This window comes from Symphalangus syndactylus, chromosome 5 (assembly GCF_028878055.3).
Source record: "Symphalangus syndactylus isolate Jambi chromosome 5, NHGRI_mSymSyn1-v2.1_pri, whole genome shotgun sequence".
In the NCBI taxonomy this organism is placed as follows: Eukaryota; Metazoa; Chordata; class Mammalia; order Primates; family Hylobatidae; genus Symphalangus; species Symphalangus syndactylus.
Window position 1 is genome coordinate 153,132,780 of NC_072427.2, and position 20,577 is coordinate 153,153,356.

A 20,577-nucleotide genomic window follows, 5' to 3' on the forward strand; every position below is an offset into this window, starting at 1 on the left:
CTGCTGTGTGGAAGCCGCTAGTTACAACCCGCCCTGGCCCCGGGGAGGCAGCGAGGCCGGACGGAAAGGTCTCTCCTGCTGACCCCCGCACCCGAGCCCGGGAGGACCCCCACGCTGGGAATGCAGCGGCCTCCTCGAGCGTCGCCTCAGCCAGACGTGCCTCTCGCCAGGCGGTCCCTAGACCCCCAGGCCCGTGGCACACCGTTAACAGTGCGGCACCTGCGGCGCTGGCATCGGGGGCTCCCTTCTCCCCCTCCCTGCGCGTCGTGCTGCGCGGGCTTCACCCTGGGTTATGTGCACGGTTGAGGGTTGAGACGTGCAGGGTTGAGGGCTGAGACGTGCAGAGTTGAGGGCTGAGACGTGCAGGGTTGAGGGCTGAGACGTGCAGGGTCGAGGGTTGAGATTAGCGTTCCGTGTGCACTTGTCTCAAAGGCTCGGTGCGAGGAAAGAGCCAGCGGTCTCCGGAGTGAAGCGAGCGCTTCAGAGTAGACAGACCTGAGTTTAAAACTGGCCCTGCTCTTGCCGGCTCATGACCGTGGGCGAGTGACTTCGCCTCCTCTAGTCTCCGTTTTCTCATCTACAAAATGGGCACACCACCAGCCTCATACAGAGCTGTGAAGGCTGAGAGTATACATGGCTGTGGTGTGCACATGCGGGTGTGTGAGGCCATTCGTCCCAGGAGAGGCGCTCGGTAGGCGGCGCTGTGACTGCTGGGAAGGCCGTGGGCCTCGTGGGCGGGCTCCGCCCCACTCCGCGCCACTCCTCGCAGGGCGACCTCGCCGAGCGCGGGACCACTGCGCCACCTGGTGGCCAAGCTCCAGCGCTGCCGCTTCGCCCAGGCCTGCCCCCACCACCCTCACCCAAAGCAGGTGTTGCCTCGCCCGCCCATTTGCTCGGGACGGTCTTGATTTACGCCTGTCGTCCCTGCATATATTAATAACAACTCTGCACTCTCCAAAGCAGTCCAGTTTGGACTTCCTCACTTCCTCCAGTCTGCTAGGAAAGGAAATGCAGCAGCAAAGGCTTGTGAGGAAAGCCAGTAGGACTGAGCCATCTGCCAGGCCCGTTCCCTTAGCTGCCCCTACCCGCCCTGCCTCATGGTTCCGGGCTTCCCTGCCACCCTAACTCCACACTAAAGTCTCCAGAAGTTCCTTCCCTAGAAGCCCTTCTCGTGGTCGCCACGGAGCCATCCTCGACTCCTTTTCTTTGCTGCAGGGTATTTGTGGTGCAACAGATTCCCAACAGTAACCTCCTCCTCCTGGTGACAGACCCCACCTGTGACTGCAGCATCTTCCCACCAGTGCTGCAGGAGGCGACAGAAGTCAAATATATCCTGCAGTCCTCGGGGATGTGTGCGGTGGGGGCGGGGGCTGTAGGAGGTGTCTGTAGGGCTCAGATTTTGAGCAGCGGGGCCAGCCTCCTTCACCACCCGTCTGTCCTCCACAGGGCTCCGTTATTTGTTCTCTAACCCTTCCCTGGGCCCCGGTGCTGCCTCCTGACCCTAAAGCTGCTTGCAGGGCAACTAATGGCACCAGAGCAGGTTCTTCCAGACCTTGTTCCAGTCTGCAGAATGGGCTCCGGTCCTGAGATATTGACCTTAACAGTGGCTTCTGCACATAATGCCTCTGTCAAATGTGACCGGATGCGCTCCCAGAAGCTCCGCCGGCGACCAGACTCCTGCCACGCCTTCCATCCAGAGGTGAGGGTTGAGGCGGATCGAGGGTGGGCTGGATCTTCATCCCCAAGCCCTCTGTGCCTGGGTCTGTGCCCCTGCAGACAGGAGCATATATGGATGCCAGTGAACACACCTGTGCTTCTCGGGGGAAACATTCGCGTTTATGCCCTGTGACACTGTGATATCATCAAGAAACAGATCTTTAGTCTTTGTCCTGATTCCTGGCAAGCTCCTAAAACCCCTGTTATCTCCTGAATGATTAGGGTAACAGGTGCATCTTTTGTTATAGTGTTTGGTCTTAGTCCCTGGTTCCTTCACAGGTGCCTCTAAGACCCTTGGAATGATAGAGGTATCTTTGTATGCTAATTAGATGACTGGTGGCTGGGGGCCCTAGACAGGATGAGGGCTGGTCACAGGAAACGGCAGGATTAGAGGGTTGGGACTTTTGGCTCCAAGCCCCTGGCTTCTGGGAAAGGAAGGGGGCTGGAGATTGAGTTAATCACCAATGGCCAAAGAAAGATTTAATCAATGATCGTAATGAAGCCTCCATAAAATCCCTGAACCATTGTGTTTGGAGAGTGTCCGAGTTGGTGAAAGGGTGTGGGAGCTCTGCGCACCCCGTGCCTTGGCCTATGTGTCTCTTCCACTCGGCTGCCTGAGCTGCGTCCTTTATAATAAACTGGTAATGGTGAGGGAAGCACCTTCCGGAGTTTAGTGAGCCACGCTAACAACTCACGGAGCCTGAGACAGGGTCATGGGAACCCTAGATTTACAGCCAGTCTGTCAGAAGGACAGGAGACCTGGGGCTTGCGATTGGCATCTGAAGTGACGGCCACCTCGTGGGACCGAGCCCTGTAACTTACGGGATCTAATGCTAACTCTCCATAGTGTCAGACTTGAATTGAGTTTCAGGACAGACATCCAGTTGGTGTCCAGAGAGTGGGGTGGGGAAAACCCTTCACATTTGTTGAAGCGGTGGTGTGAAAACACAGCAGAGCCCCTATGTCATTAAAATACGAAGTCAACCAGGATCCCAAGGTACTTTAACAAAGAGCCACGCTTCCCAGGGCTTGGGCCCTAGGTGAATTAGAATGCATTGTCCCATCTTATCCTCATTCCCGCTACACTTAGTTCCGAATGATCTGAGCGATGTGAGGAGGCCGTCATGTGGATAATAGTCATAGTAGCTGTACGGATCCAGAACCGAGACCCAGGTGTCAGGCCCTGAGCCGGGTGCTTCATACACAGTCCGGTCTGCTGGGACCAATAATCCCCATCAGAGATGCTCCCAGAGTTGAGGACTTTCCTGAAGCCATTCTGAGAGGATGACCCCACAGCCACTCCAAGCCTGGGGGCAAGCAGAGAAGGCTGGTGCCCCCCTCCCAGGCTGAGGGGTTAGCCTTTGCTTTCCCCCAAAAGGTAGGGGCCTAAGAAAGATAGCAGTGCTTCCCCTGCTTTCCAAAACTCCCCTTTCCCCAGGATTTTGGCCCCATTAGTGGTGGAAGCCCCTCCCTTTTCGAGGGTCCTCCTCTGAGTGCTGCCTTCTCACCTCTGCTCTGCGTTCGCAGGAGAATGCCCAGGACTGCGGCGGCGCCTCGGACACCTCAGCCTCGCTGCCCCTACTCCTGCTGCCTGTGTGTGCCTGGGGGCTACTGCCCCAACTCCTGCGGTGACACCACCCAGCCTGACCTGTGTTTTAGCAAGGTGATCCTTCCAGAGCCATCCCAAAAAGTCAGCACTGACATGGGATGCAGCCAACTGCAGTTGGGTCGCCCCAGGCCAATGCTCCTCTCAGTCCTGGGCTGGTGGCTCCTGCCTCCGGAGAATGCTGGATGGAACAAGAAACCAATCAGCTGGCGCCACTTTCAAGATGCTTCATGGTGCCCAGTACCATCCGCCCCAGGTCTCAACATGAGCATACTTCTAACCTAACCTTCCTGTCTCCTCTTCGGGAAGCCAGCATGAGCTCAGCTGGGACCAAGACAAAATAATTTAGTTCTTCCTGTACTCCAGAGTACAGACCCAGCCAAGAAAGGGTCAGTTGTTCTGACCCTTTCTGTCGGAGTGGTCTCTGGTAGAACCCAAGGACTTCTGGGTACTGAGAAAAAGCAGCAGAATGAGGCCAAATGCAGAGATGAGGCCAAGGCAAGAACATGCCCCAACTAAAGCGTAGATTCCCCAAAGTGAGGCTCGTGGTGGAAGGCAGCTCACTTTCCCAGCTGCTGCTCAAAAAGGTTTTGACTGTGTTGGGATGGAGGTTGGGTAAGGGAATGGTCAAGACTGAGAAAGGAATGAAACCCATTCAGGAAATATCGACAGGGCTACATGTGATGTCCCCAAACTGCTGCTATTGAAGAACTTCTCAAAACTTCTTTACAAAGCCCTAAAGGAAAGTTTGCATCTATGAAAAGCCAGTAGGCTGAGACATCCAATTGCTGCATGGAAATTGATGTACATTCAGGGGACGGCAAAAACAGCTGTAAAATAGTGAAAAAGAGCAGTTGTTGTGCTCTTTTCTGGCCACTGATTTACAAAAGAAGAATCTACTTGATGCGTCCCCGGAGTGAAATCCTTAGGGTTGGAACTTGTGGGAACATTCCAACTTGCTAAGCAGGGTCCACTGGGAGGGAAGCTCTATCTGGGAACTCACCCCCAGTGCACACACATCTGCCCCAGGGTCCCAAGGCCCTGCAGCTTCCTCCCCCCACCAAACCCCAAGACCTGGATCCCAGGCGACAACCAGTGAGAGCAACATTAAGGGCAAAACCATGGAGAAATTTGGGAGAGGCCGGCCTCAAATCTTTCCGTTTAACAAACCCCAGTGATGGGCATGGATAGTATGCAGGGCTTTGGGGGCCCTTCCCCCTGCTCCTCCATCACCCTCAGCCTCCACACTTCAAAGTACAAGCTGTTCAAGTTTCCTACCAGCAAATAGCCCTAACTTGCCTCTAGAGTAGGCCAAATGCCAACTCCGTAAAACACACTTACATTATAGGCTACAGAATGTCACTCTTACCATCATGTCTTGCAACAGCCCTGTGAGGGCAGTATTAATGCCCCCTTACAGCAGAAGACACTGCAGCTCGGAGAAGCCAGCTTAAGTGGCAGAATAATGCTAGAACAGCTAAGGTTTACACGTACCAAATAAATGTTTCAGCTCATTCCATCCTCACAACAGCCCCCTGAAAGTGGGTACTATCATTAGTCCCATGTTACAGAAACTGCAGCAGAGTTGAAAATTGCCTCCAAATTATTGGAAGAGTATGTGAAGACTGAATGTGATATATTCACATAACATGCTTGAAACTGCCTGGGATATAGTAAATGCTAAATAAATACATGCTAACTGCGATCATTACATTACCTTGTTTCATGGAAGTGGGGACAAAGAAATTACAATTATTTAGATGCCAGGAACAATAAGGTGTTCAACAGGCCCAGCAGGGTTAAGAAAGCAGCAAGGAGCCCTTTCCAGCCCCTGGGCTGCCATCACTGAGTGTCCCAACCATGTGTCACGAGGCCCCACCTGTGCTGCGCACAGCAGGGTGAGCACTAACTCTCGCCCTGCCACTTCCTGCCAAGGCCGTGGCCGCCCACCTGCCGTTCATTCTTTGGCATTAAGGCACATTCTGACCTCCAACTGCATTTGACCCCAACTACCAACTCACAGACACCAAACAGCAGTCTCTCTAGGACAATAACCCAGTGTTATCTTTTGGAAGGGTTATCTTCCCCACCCAAACAGGAAGAGCACTTTCAGGCAAATTTATCAACTCTTAAAAAGCCAAGCTTAGGAAGCTGGAGCAGCTTCTGGCCTTGTTTTGTCTGCTTCCTCTGGGCCTCGTATCTCTGCATGGCCAAGGGGAATCCCTTTCAAGACCATTGGAAGGAAAAACCATTTCTGATAAACTAACCTTCTCTACCTTGGAGAACAGAATATTCTCGTAAGCTTTGCCTTTGAAGGTCAGAACGATTCCTCTTCTACTTTTAGCAGAACCACTAAAGGACAGCAGGTGGCAGCCTGACTCACTCTAAAGCCCATCACCTGCTCTCAGAGGCATGAACATGGAACCTAAGTTAATAAATAAGAATGCAGAATTTTGAAATCTTATGTTGTACACCTTTGGAGGACCAGGAACTTAAGGATGATGTCAGATCTTCCTTCCTCAATACCAAGGATATGTTAACTACTAAATCCACCTAATAATGTTGTGTATTTTAATAGAAGAGCTTTCAGGGAAAATGCTTCAACCACTTCATTAAGCTCAGTGAAGTTTTGGTTCAGGGGGTGGCAGGGAGGCAAGAAAGTGGGCGTATCATAAGGCCAGAAAAGTAAATGAAGTCCACAAAGGGACGGAATTGGAGCGAGGGTTTGGCAGAAAACCCAGCCAATCACTATGGGAAGTTTGAGGAAATTAATTATCTATAGAAGCCACAGCATCTCAGGGTGGGCTCTAGAGGATGTATCGTTGGCCTCATTTTAACAGAACACCTAGGCTAGACAAGCAAACGGCCACTTGCCCATGCTACATGGCAAATGGCACAACCGAGATCTGAAGCTACACTTTTCATTTCCAGATAGCGTAGCACAGTAGGGATGGTGGGACACTAGGATGGCGGTCACAAGAGGCCACCGCACGTGACACTTCCTTCCTGCCCCATGCCATCATAAGCAGCCTCTACATGAGTGAGACAGGCTGCCCTTGTTTCGCCAAGTCAAACAGCTGAAGGCAGAAAAGACTTGTACATTAGATAGGGTGTTGGTGGGGGGTAGGGGGTGGTGCTGGCTAGCAAATGGTTCATGCCCTCTGAGGGGAGGACAAAATGAAACACTACAATTGAAGCCGAATATTCAAGAAGAGGATGTTGTTTCTGGGATGATTTTAAAGTAACATTGCCCAGAGGGTTCTCTAGGCACCCAGAGCCTAGCACTCTGTAAGGTCAGAATCCAAACTTGTCCTTATCTACTTCCTCTACAACCACCATATGACATCACCTGAGTATCAGGAACCATACAGACACCTTTTTTTTGGGAGATGGAGTCTCGCTCTGTCACCCAGGCTGGAGTGCAGTGGCATCGTCTCAGCTCACTGCAACCTCCACCTCCCAGGTTCAAGCGATTCTCCTGCCTCAGCCTCCCGAGTAGCTGGGATTACAGGTGCCTGCCACCACGCCCAGCTAATTTTTTGTATTTTTAGTAGAGATGGGGTTTCACCATTTTGGCCAAGCTGGTATCAAACTCCTTACCTTGTGATCCGCCCACCTCAGCCTTCCAAAGTGCTGGCATTACAGGCGTCAGCCACCACGCCCGGCTCAGATGCCTTTTAGTAAGAGACTAGGAAAAGACAAGTGGGTTATTAGTAGGCTTCAGCTAATATTGTTTGTCAAAAGCAGGGAATGATCCAGTGCCTATGCCCAGTTAAGGTACGGGACACTCTAAAGTTAAATCTATACTTAAAAAGGAGAATTCAGAATGAACATATTATCCCAATACTGGAAATGCCCTTCCAAAAACTAAATTTACCTAAGCCAAAAGGGTTGGAATTCCTTTTTTTAATTTCAAACACCAACTCGAACCAGATCCTCTTCTTATATAGAAGGGACTAGGTTAATGAACCCCAAAACCTTTAAGTCAATGTATATGAGACTGTTTAATCAGAATAATAAATACAGAAAGGTTTTCTTAAATTTTCTCTTCACTCTTTTCTCCAATACAGTGCTGGCACTAGAGTCATTCTTAAAACTTCCTAAGCTTCAGTCTCCCCATCTATAAAATGAGAGTGAAAATACTCCTGACTGGCTCAAAGCGTTGTGATTATGATCATATGACATCGACAGTTCTCTAACACATCGCTTGGCATCAAGTGTTACATTAGAGACTATTTTTATAAACTTCAATAATAAATAAGAACTGCCCCTTAGAGCCGCTCTCCCCTCCGTTCTAAACCTGATCCAAGTTACGACGAAAGCTTGAGTTAGGAAACAGGAGTTGGGCATAAGCACTTTGATTTCTGCATCCCAAATGGGAAGTTTCCAAAAATTTCTTAAATCACAGTGTCTAAATTAGAGCTTCAGAAAAGTGCCAAAAGCTAAGGGGAGGTAAGCCACCACGCCCAGCTAATTTTTTGTATTTTTAGTAGAGATGGGGTTTCACCATTTTGGCCAAGCTGGTCTCAAACTCCTTACCTTGTGATCCGCCCACCTCAGCCTTCCAAAGTGCTGGCATTACAGGCGTCAGCCACCACGCCCGGCTCAGATGCCTTTCAGTAAGAGACTAGGAAAAGACAAGTGGGTTATTAGTAGGCTTCAGCTAATATTGTTTGTCAAAAGCAGGGAATGATCCAGTGTCTATGCCCAGTTAAGTTACGGGACGGCAATAAGAAAACACACAACAGAAGGTCATACTTCATTTGGTTCTTTTTATTAGAAACTGAGAATACAGCAAGTAGGGAAATCCCACATCAATGGAACCATCACACAGATGCCTTTCTGGAACCCCAACCTTCTATGATCCCCAAAAATGTGCTTTGTGGCTTTAGCATAATTTATAAAGGGGAAGAGGGAAAATACTGAAAAAGGCCACTATTTAATGGTGAAAGAATGAAGCTGTAGAGGTCCCAACCAGCCTAGGGCCAAAAAAGAAAATTAAAAATCTGCACAGAGCAAGCAAGCCTCTGACTGCTGAGAGTAAGGCATTCAGGCGCCAACCTGGTGAGAGTTCTCAGCGAGCACTGTCAGGTCAAGTGCACATGAGGCTGTTGGTAGTGAGTTGCACGGAGACACACACATAGAAATGGGCACACACATGCCCACATACACACCCGAAAGAGGGAGATTTTACTGGATTACACATCAGTGATGTTAATTTCATTTTTCCTAAGGGTTTGTGCTATGTTGAACCAGATCCTTCCAGCTTTGGGGTGTGGGTGACTGCACCCAGAGGCTGCTACTTCTGTTGGTGTTGTGACAGGGCTGCACCTATACACTGTATCCCAAAGTGCATGACCGAAGAGCAAGTCTGGCTTCTGATATGTGCTGTTGCTCCCAAGAAACTAAGTGGGCTTCTGTCCGAATGGCCACTGTCCTGCTGGACTACGCTTTCTCAAAGGGATTAATACTGTTCTTTATTCTGTCAAGCACTGCACCAGTTCATCCACTGAGTCTTTTGCTCGGTCCACCTAGCACCTAGGACAGTGACCTTATCCAGAACCAAAACGCTCAAGTTCTTCTCAACTTCTACACTGGATTCTTTCTTCCTGGATCCCACCTTTTGCTGGAGATTGGAAGGGCAAGGGAGGAAAATAACTGAGAAAACTCTATTGAATAAATAGGAGACCCTTCCCATATTCCCAAACACCTACTAAGGATGCCAGTCCCCATGCTCAGGACCTCCATGTTTAGTTCTAATATCCACAATCCCAGGATATAATGGAGTCATCCCAAGTCTTTGATGACAGTAACCTAAGACTCAAGCGCTATTTTGGTGGCTCACCTATGGGCCAAGATCAGAATTCCATGAACCAGATCCTTTCCCCACCACTTTCTCTGACACCGTATCAGGTAGGCCTGGGACATGAGCCACCGTCTTGTACCTCACTCCCTGGCAATAACATACCATTGCCTTTAAAATGCCACACCACTCTATCCCTGTAAAGTGGGGTTCAGTGAGTGCTGACAACTCCGTACTACAACTGGCTTTAAGAGTTCTGCTGGCTTTCTTATTCAAGGAGAGCCGAGGTGTCTGTCACATCCAGGCTTACCAAGACAGTGTACCAGAGGTAAAGGTCATCTTTCCTAATCCAAAGGAAGGGTCTACCAATCTATGTAGACGAGCTCAGGAGAAACCTGGACACGTCAGAATCTCATTTGTGGCTAGCTCCATGCCAAGAACTGTGTCAGAGAAAGGTCCATTTCTATTCCCTCAAGGAGGAAGGGTAGTTAGGACAGTGATTTTTAATAGAGGGAAATTTAGAGAGTGTTCCAGAGCTCCACAGCAAGGATATGGAAAACTGTCACATCCCTCTAATAAGATTTACCATAAAAGTGAGCGGAATGCCAGGAAGTAATCGGATCAGCCCACGCTCATGTTTCTAGAGCTCCTCCATGGTCTCCAGCACCCCTTTACCAGCTACTAGGAGTGCACCAGTCTCTCAAATGACAATGACACCCTAACTAGAGCCTTTATCTAATGTCCTGTCAGCCATTCATGTGCTGCTTCCACTGAGAAAACACACACCACTCCCCTCTACCTCAAGCCTCCCAAAGGGAGTGGTCATGTGACCACCGGGCTAGGGCTATACTCTCTGCCCCATTAGGGTCCAAGGTATGTCAGCCTTTAGAAGGCACCTTGGTGCACCAAGACACTGTACATTCTGGGGCTATCACCTGATCCTCCTACAGTCAATTTTGTGCAAAATTCAAACAGTGTGTGGTACTTGCATGTTTCATTCTATACAAAAATTCTCCCTCCCTCCCTTAGCCCTATGTTTTAAACATTTATATAAAGTCTTATTTAAACAGTTAGAAATCTTATTTACATTAATTTCTTTGTTCTCCCAAAAGAGCATTTAAAATCACACTCCCACCCCTTATCGGATATAAATGTTCACCTAAATTGGTTTGTATTATTGTCATAGAGAGAGAGAAAGGGAGAAGAAAGAACCACCAGCTAAACTGTTTCGCCATCTTCTACAAATAAATATGATATGGATCAGAAGCCAGTTTGCCAAGGGTCTTGCAGAGCCCGCAATCAGTAGATCCCAAGAATAAGCCAGGGTTTGGGCTATGTCTCCTTTTCTCCCAATTGATGCACTCCATCCTTTGAGGTATGATTTATTTTTGTTTTTCTTTTCTCAGTCATGTACCACGCAGAGCCCCTGGGCCGTCACAAAGCCCACGAGGCTGTCAAAGTTTTGGGGCTCCTCTGGTACTGGCATCAGTAGCCGGCAGGGAGGCCAGCAAGTGCTGCAGGCCCTGGTTTAGGGTCACAGTCCCCGGCTACTGGTAGGTATCACAGTGCATCCTCTTCACTGCAGCCCCCGCCGATCATGAAACGAAACTCCTGGAGGTTTGAGACACCATGGAAGTGAACAAAAGCTCCAGCAACCACAAAGATATGAAACAGCTGATGAGAGTGAAACTGGAGGGGAAAAAAGAAGAGAAGCGGGGTAGAGAAACCCATACATTATTAAGACTGCTAAAGACTCTTAGGATCGTTTAATCCTGGTTTATGTGAGCAGAAGGTAGGGAATGGATGTGACAGAGCTCAAATTCAAGGTGTCCACAGATCCTGGAACATCCATTAGGTGTATCACATTCTGCTGAGCTGAAATCCAGCTGTTCCCAAAGAAACCAAGGTGCTGCCACTAAACTCTACACATAAAAATCTACACACTTTACACTGAAACCAGTGGCAAATGACATACAGACTCTCTTGCTAACAGGCCACAAAGGTCCCAAGGATCCCTTGACACCTAGCCATGGGCTATGATTACACATACAGTCCTTTTTCTACTCACTGCTGATGGACATTTTGTCATGGACAAGAGGACTAGAGCTATGGTCATTTAAATGTTGCTCTCTGTTAGAAAAACTAAAGAGGTTTCCAGGATCGTGTGTGGAATGTCACAACATATGGTCCCCAGAGTTTCCTTCAGTGCCACAATTCTGAAATTTCATGAACTACATAATGTGTCAAAAACTAAGCAAACAGGCCCTTTTACTTCTCAAGTCAGAAGCTGGTCTACAAGCAAGTGACATTATTTCTGATTTTACCTGTTCTGCTGAATGCCATTCCACATCTCAAGAAGGGTAATCAATTGCTCGCTGCACTTCAAAAATTACACTATTCTGTCGTTATAATCTCAAAATGAAAAAGTACAGTGGCAAAGCAGTATTTATCAAGAGAAAAACACTGATTTTAGAAGCAAAAACTAGAAGAAATCAAGTCACATCCCAAGAGATGTTTCCTAGGAAACCAAAGGGGATTAATTTCCCCAAAGAAAGGGGATAAAGGGCAAAAACCCCTCCATACCAATGTTAAAATTATGATGATGCAATCAGAAAGATAAATTAGCTAATTTGAAGCTAAAAAGATTGCTGAAGTTCAAGATCATCTTCATTTTACAGATAGCTAAACTAAACTTTAAAGAGATGAGATGATCAGCTTAGTCTGTAATAATCAGCAACAGGCTGAGGAACAGAATTACAAAGGTCAGATTTCACATTAAGCATATTTCCAATTTTGTCTTGTTGAAAATATTTCAGGCCCTCTTTGGTTATAAGTTTTTCTATCTATATCAGTCCTTATATTTTCTTTTCCCTCTTCTCTTTCCTCCTCTCTTACCAATGACCACAATCCAGTTCAATCCAGTTCCCTCTTCTTCACAATCCCTCTTCTTCCACCAGACATACATACACTCGGTCTCTCATTACAAATCACTAAATTTCAGTATAAAAAAAGACTCTGGTAGAAATCTGGTCCTAAAAGGGCGCTGGTAAAAATCTGCTCTATCATCCTCATTTCATAAATAAGGAAACTGAGACAAAGAATGGCAAAATGACTTTCCATTGTCAAAAGGAGCACAGATTCTGATATTAAAACTAGCCTAATTCAAATTCCTGTTCTACCACTTAATAGCCACATGGCTTGGACAAGTCGCCTCACTTCCCTAAGCCTTAGTCTCCTGATCTGTAAAATGAAGACATTAACAAGATTTATCATACCACATACGGCTAATGTATTTAACAAGGTAATCCATGCAAAGCATGCACTCTGTACTATGCTGAGCACCAAGGAAGTGCTCACTAAATGTTAGTTATTATTGTACTTATTGTCCAGAGAAAGACAGCTAACTAGGGAGTTAGGACCAGAATACAACTCTCCTAACTTTGTGTCTAAAACTTTTTCTATTGCGTCACTCTGCAGTATGCCAATAACCCATGAGCAGATACCTACACACACTCAGTCATCCCCTGACATACTTACCCAGATGTCACATTTGCCAGGAAAAAAGCGTTCGGGGATCCGGGCAGCATACAGGGCAGCTCCTGTGATGTAGAGGCTGGCCATCAGCATCAACCAGCCTATCTGCCCTATGGTGGCAGCCTTGAGGAACCCCTCCGAGATGACATAGTGCAAGGTAGGAATGATTCCACTCAGGCCTAGGCCCAAAAACACTCCTAGGAGTCACAAGAAGAGAGTAAAGTAATGCAGAAGAGAAACAAAGAACCAGAAGTCAATATTACAGCACAGCACCATTAACTCTGTAAACTGAATATTTCAAAGTAGCATACAAAATTAGCCTCCAGTTTTAAAGGAAAAAGAAGGTTCTTCAAACTCTGAGACACTGTCACACAAGACAACACAGCTATATTCTAAAGATTTACAAATGCAAGGAGCCAGCCGGGTGCAGTGGCTCACACCTGTAATCCCAGCACTTTGGGACCAGCCTGGCTAACAGGGTGAAACCCCATTTCTACTAAACATCCAAAAAGTAGCCAGGCGTGGTAGCGCACTCCTGTAATCCCAGCTACTCGGGAGGCTGAGGCAGGAGAATCGCCTGAAGCCGGGGGCAGAGACTGCAGTGAGCCGAGATCACGCCATTGCACTCCAGCTTGGGCAACAGGAATGAAACTCCGTCTCAAAAAAAAAAAAAGCAATGAGCCTCACTAAGAGAGGCTTAGCTTAGTAAGTCAGCAGTCTTCAAGGATTTTGAATTAATGTTGCTAAATATTTTTGGAAAGGACAGCTCCAGGAGTTTATTTAAACTGTCCTAGCCTGTCCTTTTACAGACACAGGTTACAATACAAGCAATTTTACGTATCTCATCTTCTCTTTGAAGCAACAGACGTTCCTGGGGTGGAGAGGCAATGAATGATCGTATCACCTGGCATCACCTACTTTTAATAGGAATCTAAGGCTGGGTGCAGTGGCTCACACCTGTAATCCCAGCACTTTGGGAGGCCGAGGCAGGCAGATCACTTGAGGTCAGGAGCCAAGATGGCACCACTGCACTCCAGCCTGGGCTACAAAGCAAGACGCCATCTCAAAAAAAAAAAGAAAGAAAGAAAGAGAAAAGAAAAAAGAAGAAAAAATTTAATCTAAATCTATGACCTATAACTGGGCACTTAAAACTTGTTAAATGCCTTTAACAAATGACCTAATGGGGGTGGGGGATGGGAGAGGATACTATACTGAGTAAGATGAGAGAGAGAGAGAGATTTCTGAAAGGTCCCAGGCCCCTAAATAGCAATCAAGTACAAAGGTCTAGCAAATCACTCAGCCACAGCCCTACTGCCTTACTGCCTCCAGAAGCATCTAAAGTAATGTTTTTTTAAACTTCTGGATATGACCTAAGTTCTAAGATCAACTAAATGAGTCTCAACCAGCATTTTTTTAAATGAACTAGAATAAAATTTAAAATATCAGACTGTAACATAAGTGGAGGATTAAATATTATTTTGTTAAAATTTTGTAATTTATATATACATGAACTTATGTATAGATACGCGTGTTCAGGACTGTAATAGAAAATGTCATGATGAAAAAAAAAATTTGAAGTCCACTGATCTAAATCCACTTTGAAACCTGTGTATCAGCCAAAGCAACACAGGAACTCCCTACCTCAGCCAGTAACTGCTCCTACATTTTGACACAGAGTTAACAATGACCCTTGCAAAACAAGCTGTCATTTGGTAAGCTTTCTCAACAGATAAAGAACCTATTACTTGCTTTGGACATTACCAAATAAACTGCTGGTATACAGCAATATATGTAAGCACAGATATGGGATGCATACTCACAAATAAAATGGGCATCTAGAAGAGAAGAGGAAAATGGCAATGCTGCTCTCACAAAAGAACCAAGCAGACCTAAAGAAAAACTATTTCCTACCTCTGCTCCTCTAAGGAAAGATTGGCTAGACTTTTGTACAATTCACTTGTTCTTTTCCTCTACATGCTAAGCAAAGGCTGCTAATGGTTTCTGCCTGTCATCCTCTAAGTCAAAGGCTCAGGAACTTGGTTCTTCTGATGTATGTAAATAGCAGAATGCTCAGCTCTACTCAGCAAAGACATTCTTATCTCATGTGCTCAAGCAGGCTTAACACCACTGTACTACTCAAGTACTGTTGAAAGGTGACCCTGACCAATGCTCATTTGCTCATATGAACACAAAAAGGAAGAGGGCAGAGTGTTGTAACAGTGGTCACTGACATGAAGTTACTTCTGTGTCTAACCTTCCAGGTACCTGCAGATGATCCAGGACTTAGATTTTAATACTAAATGGTTTTGGGGGTTTAAGGATGAAAGGAAAAACAATCCTTGTTCATTCTCAGTGGGCACTGAGTTTGACACTGAGTAGGAGACAAGAACATCTCTGCTAACTCCATGCCCTACAAGAAGACTCAGCCAAGGCACTGATGGGCTTGTGGCTTTCTCTATGATCTCCAGCTAAACAGGCATTATCCTAAATATAAAAAGCCCCTTTATCCCTACATCACAAGGGAGATATGGTGCCCACTTTAACAAAACATAATCAGCATGGGGGTGAAGCCTTAAGCAGATTATCCATTATAAAATAAAAATATAAAACAAAACATAAAATGACAACAAAAAAAGAATCACTACAAAAAGTACACTCCACACTGAGTAAGAGAAATCATTGTTTACAAAAGTTACAGACTACTACTTCCTGGATGGTGTTTAGCCATAAACTCAAGTAACAGTCCCAAATTACATCACCTCATACTCACCATGACCCCTCAACCCTAATGCTTTAAGACAATTAATAAACACTACTAACAACAACAACTACTACGACTACTACATTAAAAAAACCCCAACAATAGGAACTATGACTCCTTCATCTTGGCATCACAAATACACAGCATAATGTTTGGCAAATGGTAGAACTTTAATAAATAGTGAATTTAACTAGTGAATAAATGAATGTCGAATGTAGAACCTCCACATGCTCTTACCTGCTCTTACTCCCCGATACTGAGGTGTGGCAAACATGTCCCACTGGGAGACTATAATGGCTGCAATGCCCAGCACACAGATGACAATCAAGTAGATGAAGCAAGGTTGTGGATTACAGTAGAAAGAATAATAAAGCCAAGGAACAAAACTTCCCATAATCAGAAGAGCAATACCAGAGTAATCCAGTCTATGACAGGAAAAAAAAAATCCATTTAATACAGTAATTTAAAAACTACTGGCCACTACAGGTTCCAATTAATCCCTTATGACATAAGCCATCAACAACAGCTAAGAGGCAAACTAGGTTGCTCTTTAATTAAAAAAAAAAAAAAAAGTTTCCATGAGATGATATTAAGAATTCTGCCAACTCTGCTGAATGTTTTTCCCTAATGCACTACCTCTAATCATTGGCCAAAATATGGACTTTACAGATACTTACTTAGAGAAGAGCCGGGAGACCCCCTCTGAGTGGCAGTAGACTGTGTGGAAGAGCCATGAGAAAGAAAGGCAGAGAATGGCTCCTAAGAAAAATAATCCAAAGACCACCTTCTCTTGCAGAGGGGCCACAAAGGAGATATTTGGGCGAAACATATAAAAGATCCCCAGGCACAGGAAGAATACACAACCTAGGAAAAAGAGCACAGAAAATAGATAAAATATCACCCTTTAGAAGAGACAGTATTATAACTGATTCTGTTTTCAATCCAGTGTTACAACAATATCTGAATCAAAAGTTCAATGAGAAAAATCTTCCAAATAACTGAAGCCTATCCAAAATTGTGGTTTACTTCCAACATTTTTGATATCAGAAATACTTCAGCTTCATAAACTGAATATACAGAATATAAAAACTTATCTAAGGGCATAATCTAAAAAGAAATCAGACAGTGCTGCTACTTCTTAGAAGACATAATGAAGCCACTTCTACCTCTAGATGTAGAATAGTTTCATTTATACAGTTTTTGGCACATACCTCATAGTCCAGCTTTCAAAGGTCCATTGTGCTTTTGCTTTTGTTTTTACAATGAATTCCAATACCCCTAAACCCTGCCAAGAAATACAGCTTTCCTCTACCAATAGCTGTCAGGGAGCATCATGCTGCTTCTCTGGTCCTCATCAGCTGGTTCAGGAGATTCAAGAGTTAAGGACAAAATGCCTCCTCAGGCCATCTCCTACCCAATTCTTAAACTGTTCTACACAGAAAGATGCCATGTTCCTATTGCTTAGGGAAGGGCCACCTAACACAAGGCAGGCACAGAAATTTCAAGTTCAACATTTGCTAAGTAATTCTGTTGTATCATTTTAATTAAAAATTACCCTTGAATTAGAAGTCAGCAACAAACTTGATTTGACTCTCTACTCTCCTCTCACTATACTAGCAGGCAGGAACTTAGAGGCACCATGGAAATCAAATGTGTGATAAGAAATGCAAATCAAATGGAGTAAGGCCAGAAACTAGTATATTCACAAGGCTGTACAACCATCACCACTAACTAATTCCAAAATATTTTCATCACCCCAAACCGAAGTACTGTATCTGCTGTCATCCTCCATTCCCCACTCCTCACAGCCCTGAACAACCACTAATCTACTGTCTTTATGGCTTTTCCTGTTCTGGACATTTCATGCATGTAGAATCAAACAACATGTGACCTTCTGTGTCTGGCTTCTTTCACTTAGCAAATGTTTTCAAGGGTCACCCATGCTGTGGCATGTATCAGTGCTTCATCCCTTTTTGCAGCTAAATAATACTCCAGTGTATGAATATACCATATTTTGTTTATCCATTACCAGTCGATAGACATCTGGGGTGCTTCTACTTTTTAGCTATTATGAATAATGTTGCTGTAAACTTCTGTGTTCATGTTTTTATGTGAACATGTTTTCAGTCATCTTGGGTAATATACCAGGAGTGGATTTCTGGTAACTCTGTGTAACTTTTTGAGGAGCTGCATTTGCATTTTCCTAATTTAGGAAAATGATTTGCATTTTCCTAAATGCCTAACGATGACAAACATCTCTTCATGTGCTTATTGGCCATTTTAGATCTTCTCTGGAAGAACATCTATTCAGATGTTTTACCCATTTTTAAAATCGGTTGTCTTTATTGTTGAGTCGTAGGAGTTATTTATTAGATCCTTACCAACTAGCTGATTTGTAAATATTCTCTTCTCTATGGGTTGTCTTTTCACTTTCTTGATAATGCACTTTGATATACCGTTTTTAATTTTGATGAAGTCCAATTTATCTATTTTTTCTTTGGTGGCAATTCTAAGAAACAGTCACCTAATCCAAAGTCACAAGGATTTATATTTGTTTTCCGCTAAGGATTTTATAGTTTTTGCTCTTATGTTTGGGTCTTTGATCCATTTTGGGTTCACTTTTGTATATGTGAGTTCGGGATCATTCTTTTACATATGGCTCAAGCTATCCCAGCACCATTTGTTGGAAAGACTATTCTTTCCTCTACAGTATTCTTTCTTTAATATACAATCATTATGGAGAAAAAATTCCATATTCTACTTCAGGCCAAACTGAAAATCAGCAGTGCATATAAGTAATGAATTTTAAAAGATCAGATTACTTCTATTAAATAATACTTTCTTCTCAGCAGTCACTACAATATGAAACCACATTTTGTATAGCAACTTTTACTTGGCCTGGTTTGAGGACAATATCTGAAAATCTAGTGGAGAGAAATATGACTTAAGTTTTAACAAAATCATAGTGCAAACCAGGATACACTAAGAGTAAACCAGTGAGAAAATTCATCATTAGAAATTCAGAAAACAAAATGGCAAATCCAAATACATTTCTGAAGTTCTGTGCTTACCCTCAAATACATGAAAATAAAAAGGAAGAAAGTGAATCGCCAGCTCATTACATCACTGACATTACATACCTAAGAGATGTGTCCAAATGTTGCCTGTTTCTGTGTGTATTCTGAAAATGCTCTTAAAACAGGCCCGGAAAGAAGGCATAGGAGGCCGGTGTCCATGCAAGAGGAAGTCATTATCCTTGAGCCAGTCTGGTAGTACATCATGAGGGATCACTCGCCACCGACCTTCCCATACCTGGCAGAGGGGTATTATCAAACATCTTTGTGATTTTAGTTGTCAATTTAGCAACACTGACCCCTAACAACTATGTCTTATCACACTGTTTTATAATGGGAAAAATAATTCATTTTTAAAAAGGCAAACATCTCAAAATGTATAATGTCTTATATTCTGAGTTCTTTAAAGACTGATGAAAAAGATATTTTTGCCGGGCGTGGTGGCTCAAGCCTTTAAACCCAGCACTTTGGGAGGCCAAGGTGGGTGGATCACCTGAGGTCAGGAGTTCAAGACCAGCCTGACCAACATGGAGAAACTCCATCTCTACTAAAAAATACAAAAAATTAGCTGGACGTGGTGGCACATGCCTGTAATCCCACCTACTCGGGAGGCTGTGGCAGGAGAATTGCTTGAATCCGGCAGGCGGAGGTTGTAGTGAGCTAAGATGACGCCATTGCACTCCAGCCTGGGCAACAAGAGCAAAACTCTGCCTCAAAAAAAAAAAAAAAAAAAAAAAGAAAGAAAGAAAGAAAAAATATTTTTAAGTGGGGGCCTTAGGAAAAGGAAAGAGTAAACAAATTTATAGGAAATGCCCTAAAAGAGTGGTTTCAAACTTTGTTTCAACCTGGATAATGGTGGGATGAAGGTTCCAAAGTCTCACTCATACTGACCTCCTTCATCCTATATAACAGACTTTACCTCTGATAAATCCCTGTGGTATTAAATATGAACATTTTTATATTTAATATTCCTATTGGTAAAAACAGAATTACACAGAATCATACTTTTGTGCCTTTTGCTAAAATCTCTCCCTCCATCTTACTCTTTCTTCTCTTCCCACTACGCAAATATGATGAAGCAGAAAAGAAAGCGCACAGGAGTCAGAAAATTGTGGATCCCTGGCATTAACTAGCTATATGAGATTTAATTAATTATAAAACCTCCACCTGCAGTTCCTTCATTTGTAAAATAGCGCTTCAGTTACTTCATAGGGAAATCATGAAGATCAAACAAAATGACACAAAGTGTTTCATGAATTAGTTAGTAATCCCTGGCATCTACTCCAAAGACAGTACATGACTATCCCCAGGGGCTATCTCCTGTCGGACAGTTAGTGACTAATCCATCTTCCTTCTCATGCTGCAGAGAAAGAAGCTCAGCCCTAACCGCCCTTTCAGTCCCTCAGCGCCCTTTTCTCCTGTTTCCTCATGGTCCCTCCTGCATCAGATTCTAGAGGAAAAGGGATCAGGAATCCGATATCCCCTCTGTAGGAAGTTTGCCAACCTCTGCACTCTGCTTCTTTTAATGTCTCATAGCCCCGAGAGCTCACACCACAAGGATCACTTAATCTTGACTAACTTGCTTCTGCTAGACAGAAAGATGTAAGGAAAAATGGCAGACACTTGGTTTATCTTCCAGCTAATGTGGCCTCAGCAGTTCTTCCAGTCTATTACCCTATAAAGCAAGAATCAGGGCTGCCAATCAGCAAGATTCACCTTCAGACAATGACCTCCACCCTACTCACTACAGGGGTCTTACCACAATATAGGTAAGCCATGGAAACTTGGCTCTCTCTCTACTCTATGGAAAGACTGCCACTTACTCACCAGCTACTGTGCCCATTCTTTTTGCTCCACAACCTGTTTCTTGTTCTCTGCTCTCTTACTTCCTTACAGATATTTGTAAAAGAACTAATCCTCTATGTAACATCTCCACATCCAAAGGAAATGAGGAGTAACAATTTAAGAACAGATGTGTCCCTCTTAACACTCTATCCAAACTAGCCCCCCCGCCTCTTCCCTGCTCTTCCTGCCCCCAGCCATATATAACCTCTCCTCCCTCACCTTCCAATTCACAACGTGG

The 20,577-nt window shown here is 44.8% G+C and overlaps 2 protein-coding genes across 29 annotated transcripts in view; one reads left to right on the forward strand and one right to left on the reverse strand.

The window, feature by feature from the left end:
* Positions 1 to 5,781, forward strand: part of CACNA2D4 (calcium voltage-gated channel auxiliary subunit alpha2delta 4) — a 134,815-nt gene extending 129,034 nt beyond the window's left edge. For 7 of the 8 annotated variants that reach the window (XM_063639856.1, XM_063639859.1, XM_063639854.1 and 4 more), the window contains 3 exons: positions 1,216 to 1,328; positions 1,617 to 1,699; positions 3,244 to 5,781. In XM_063639856.1, the coding sequence (XP_063495926.1) occupies positions 1,216 to 1,328; positions 1,617 to 1,699; positions 3,244 to 3,348 (301 nt within the window). In that variant the 3' untranslated portion in view covers positions 3,349 to 5,781. Of the gene's footprint in view, positions 1 to 1,215; positions 1,329 to 1,616; positions 1,700 to 3,243 lie in introns of those variants that run through there. The other variant, XR_010120908.1, reaches the window with a different exon arrangement.
* Positions 5,782 to 8,074: 2,293 nt separating this feature from the next.
* Positions 8,075 to 20,577, reverse strand: part of ADIPOR2 (adiponectin receptor 2) — a 98,386-nt gene continuing 85,883 nt past the window's right edge. For 17 of the 21 annotated variants that reach the window (XM_055281134.2, XM_063639944.1, XM_063639930.1 and 14 more), the window contains 5 exons: positions 18,561 to 18,732; positions 16,098 to 16,284; positions 15,658 to 15,845; positions 12,663 to 12,856; positions 8,075 to 10,814 (listed from right to left, as the gene is read on the reverse strand). In XM_055281134.2, the coding sequence (XP_055137109.1) occupies positions 10,686 to 10,814; positions 12,663 to 12,856; positions 15,658 to 15,845; positions 16,098 to 16,284; positions 18,561 to 18,732 (870 nt within the window). In that variant the 3' untranslated portion in view covers positions 8,075 to 10,685. Of the gene's footprint in view, positions 10,815 to 12,662; positions 12,857 to 13,616; positions 13,722 to 15,657; positions 15,846 to 16,097; positions 16,285 to 18,560; positions 18,733 to 20,577 lie in introns of all 21 variants that reach the window. The other 4 variants (XM_063639924.1, XM_063639926.1, XM_063639927.1 and 1 more) reach the window with 1 other exon arrangement.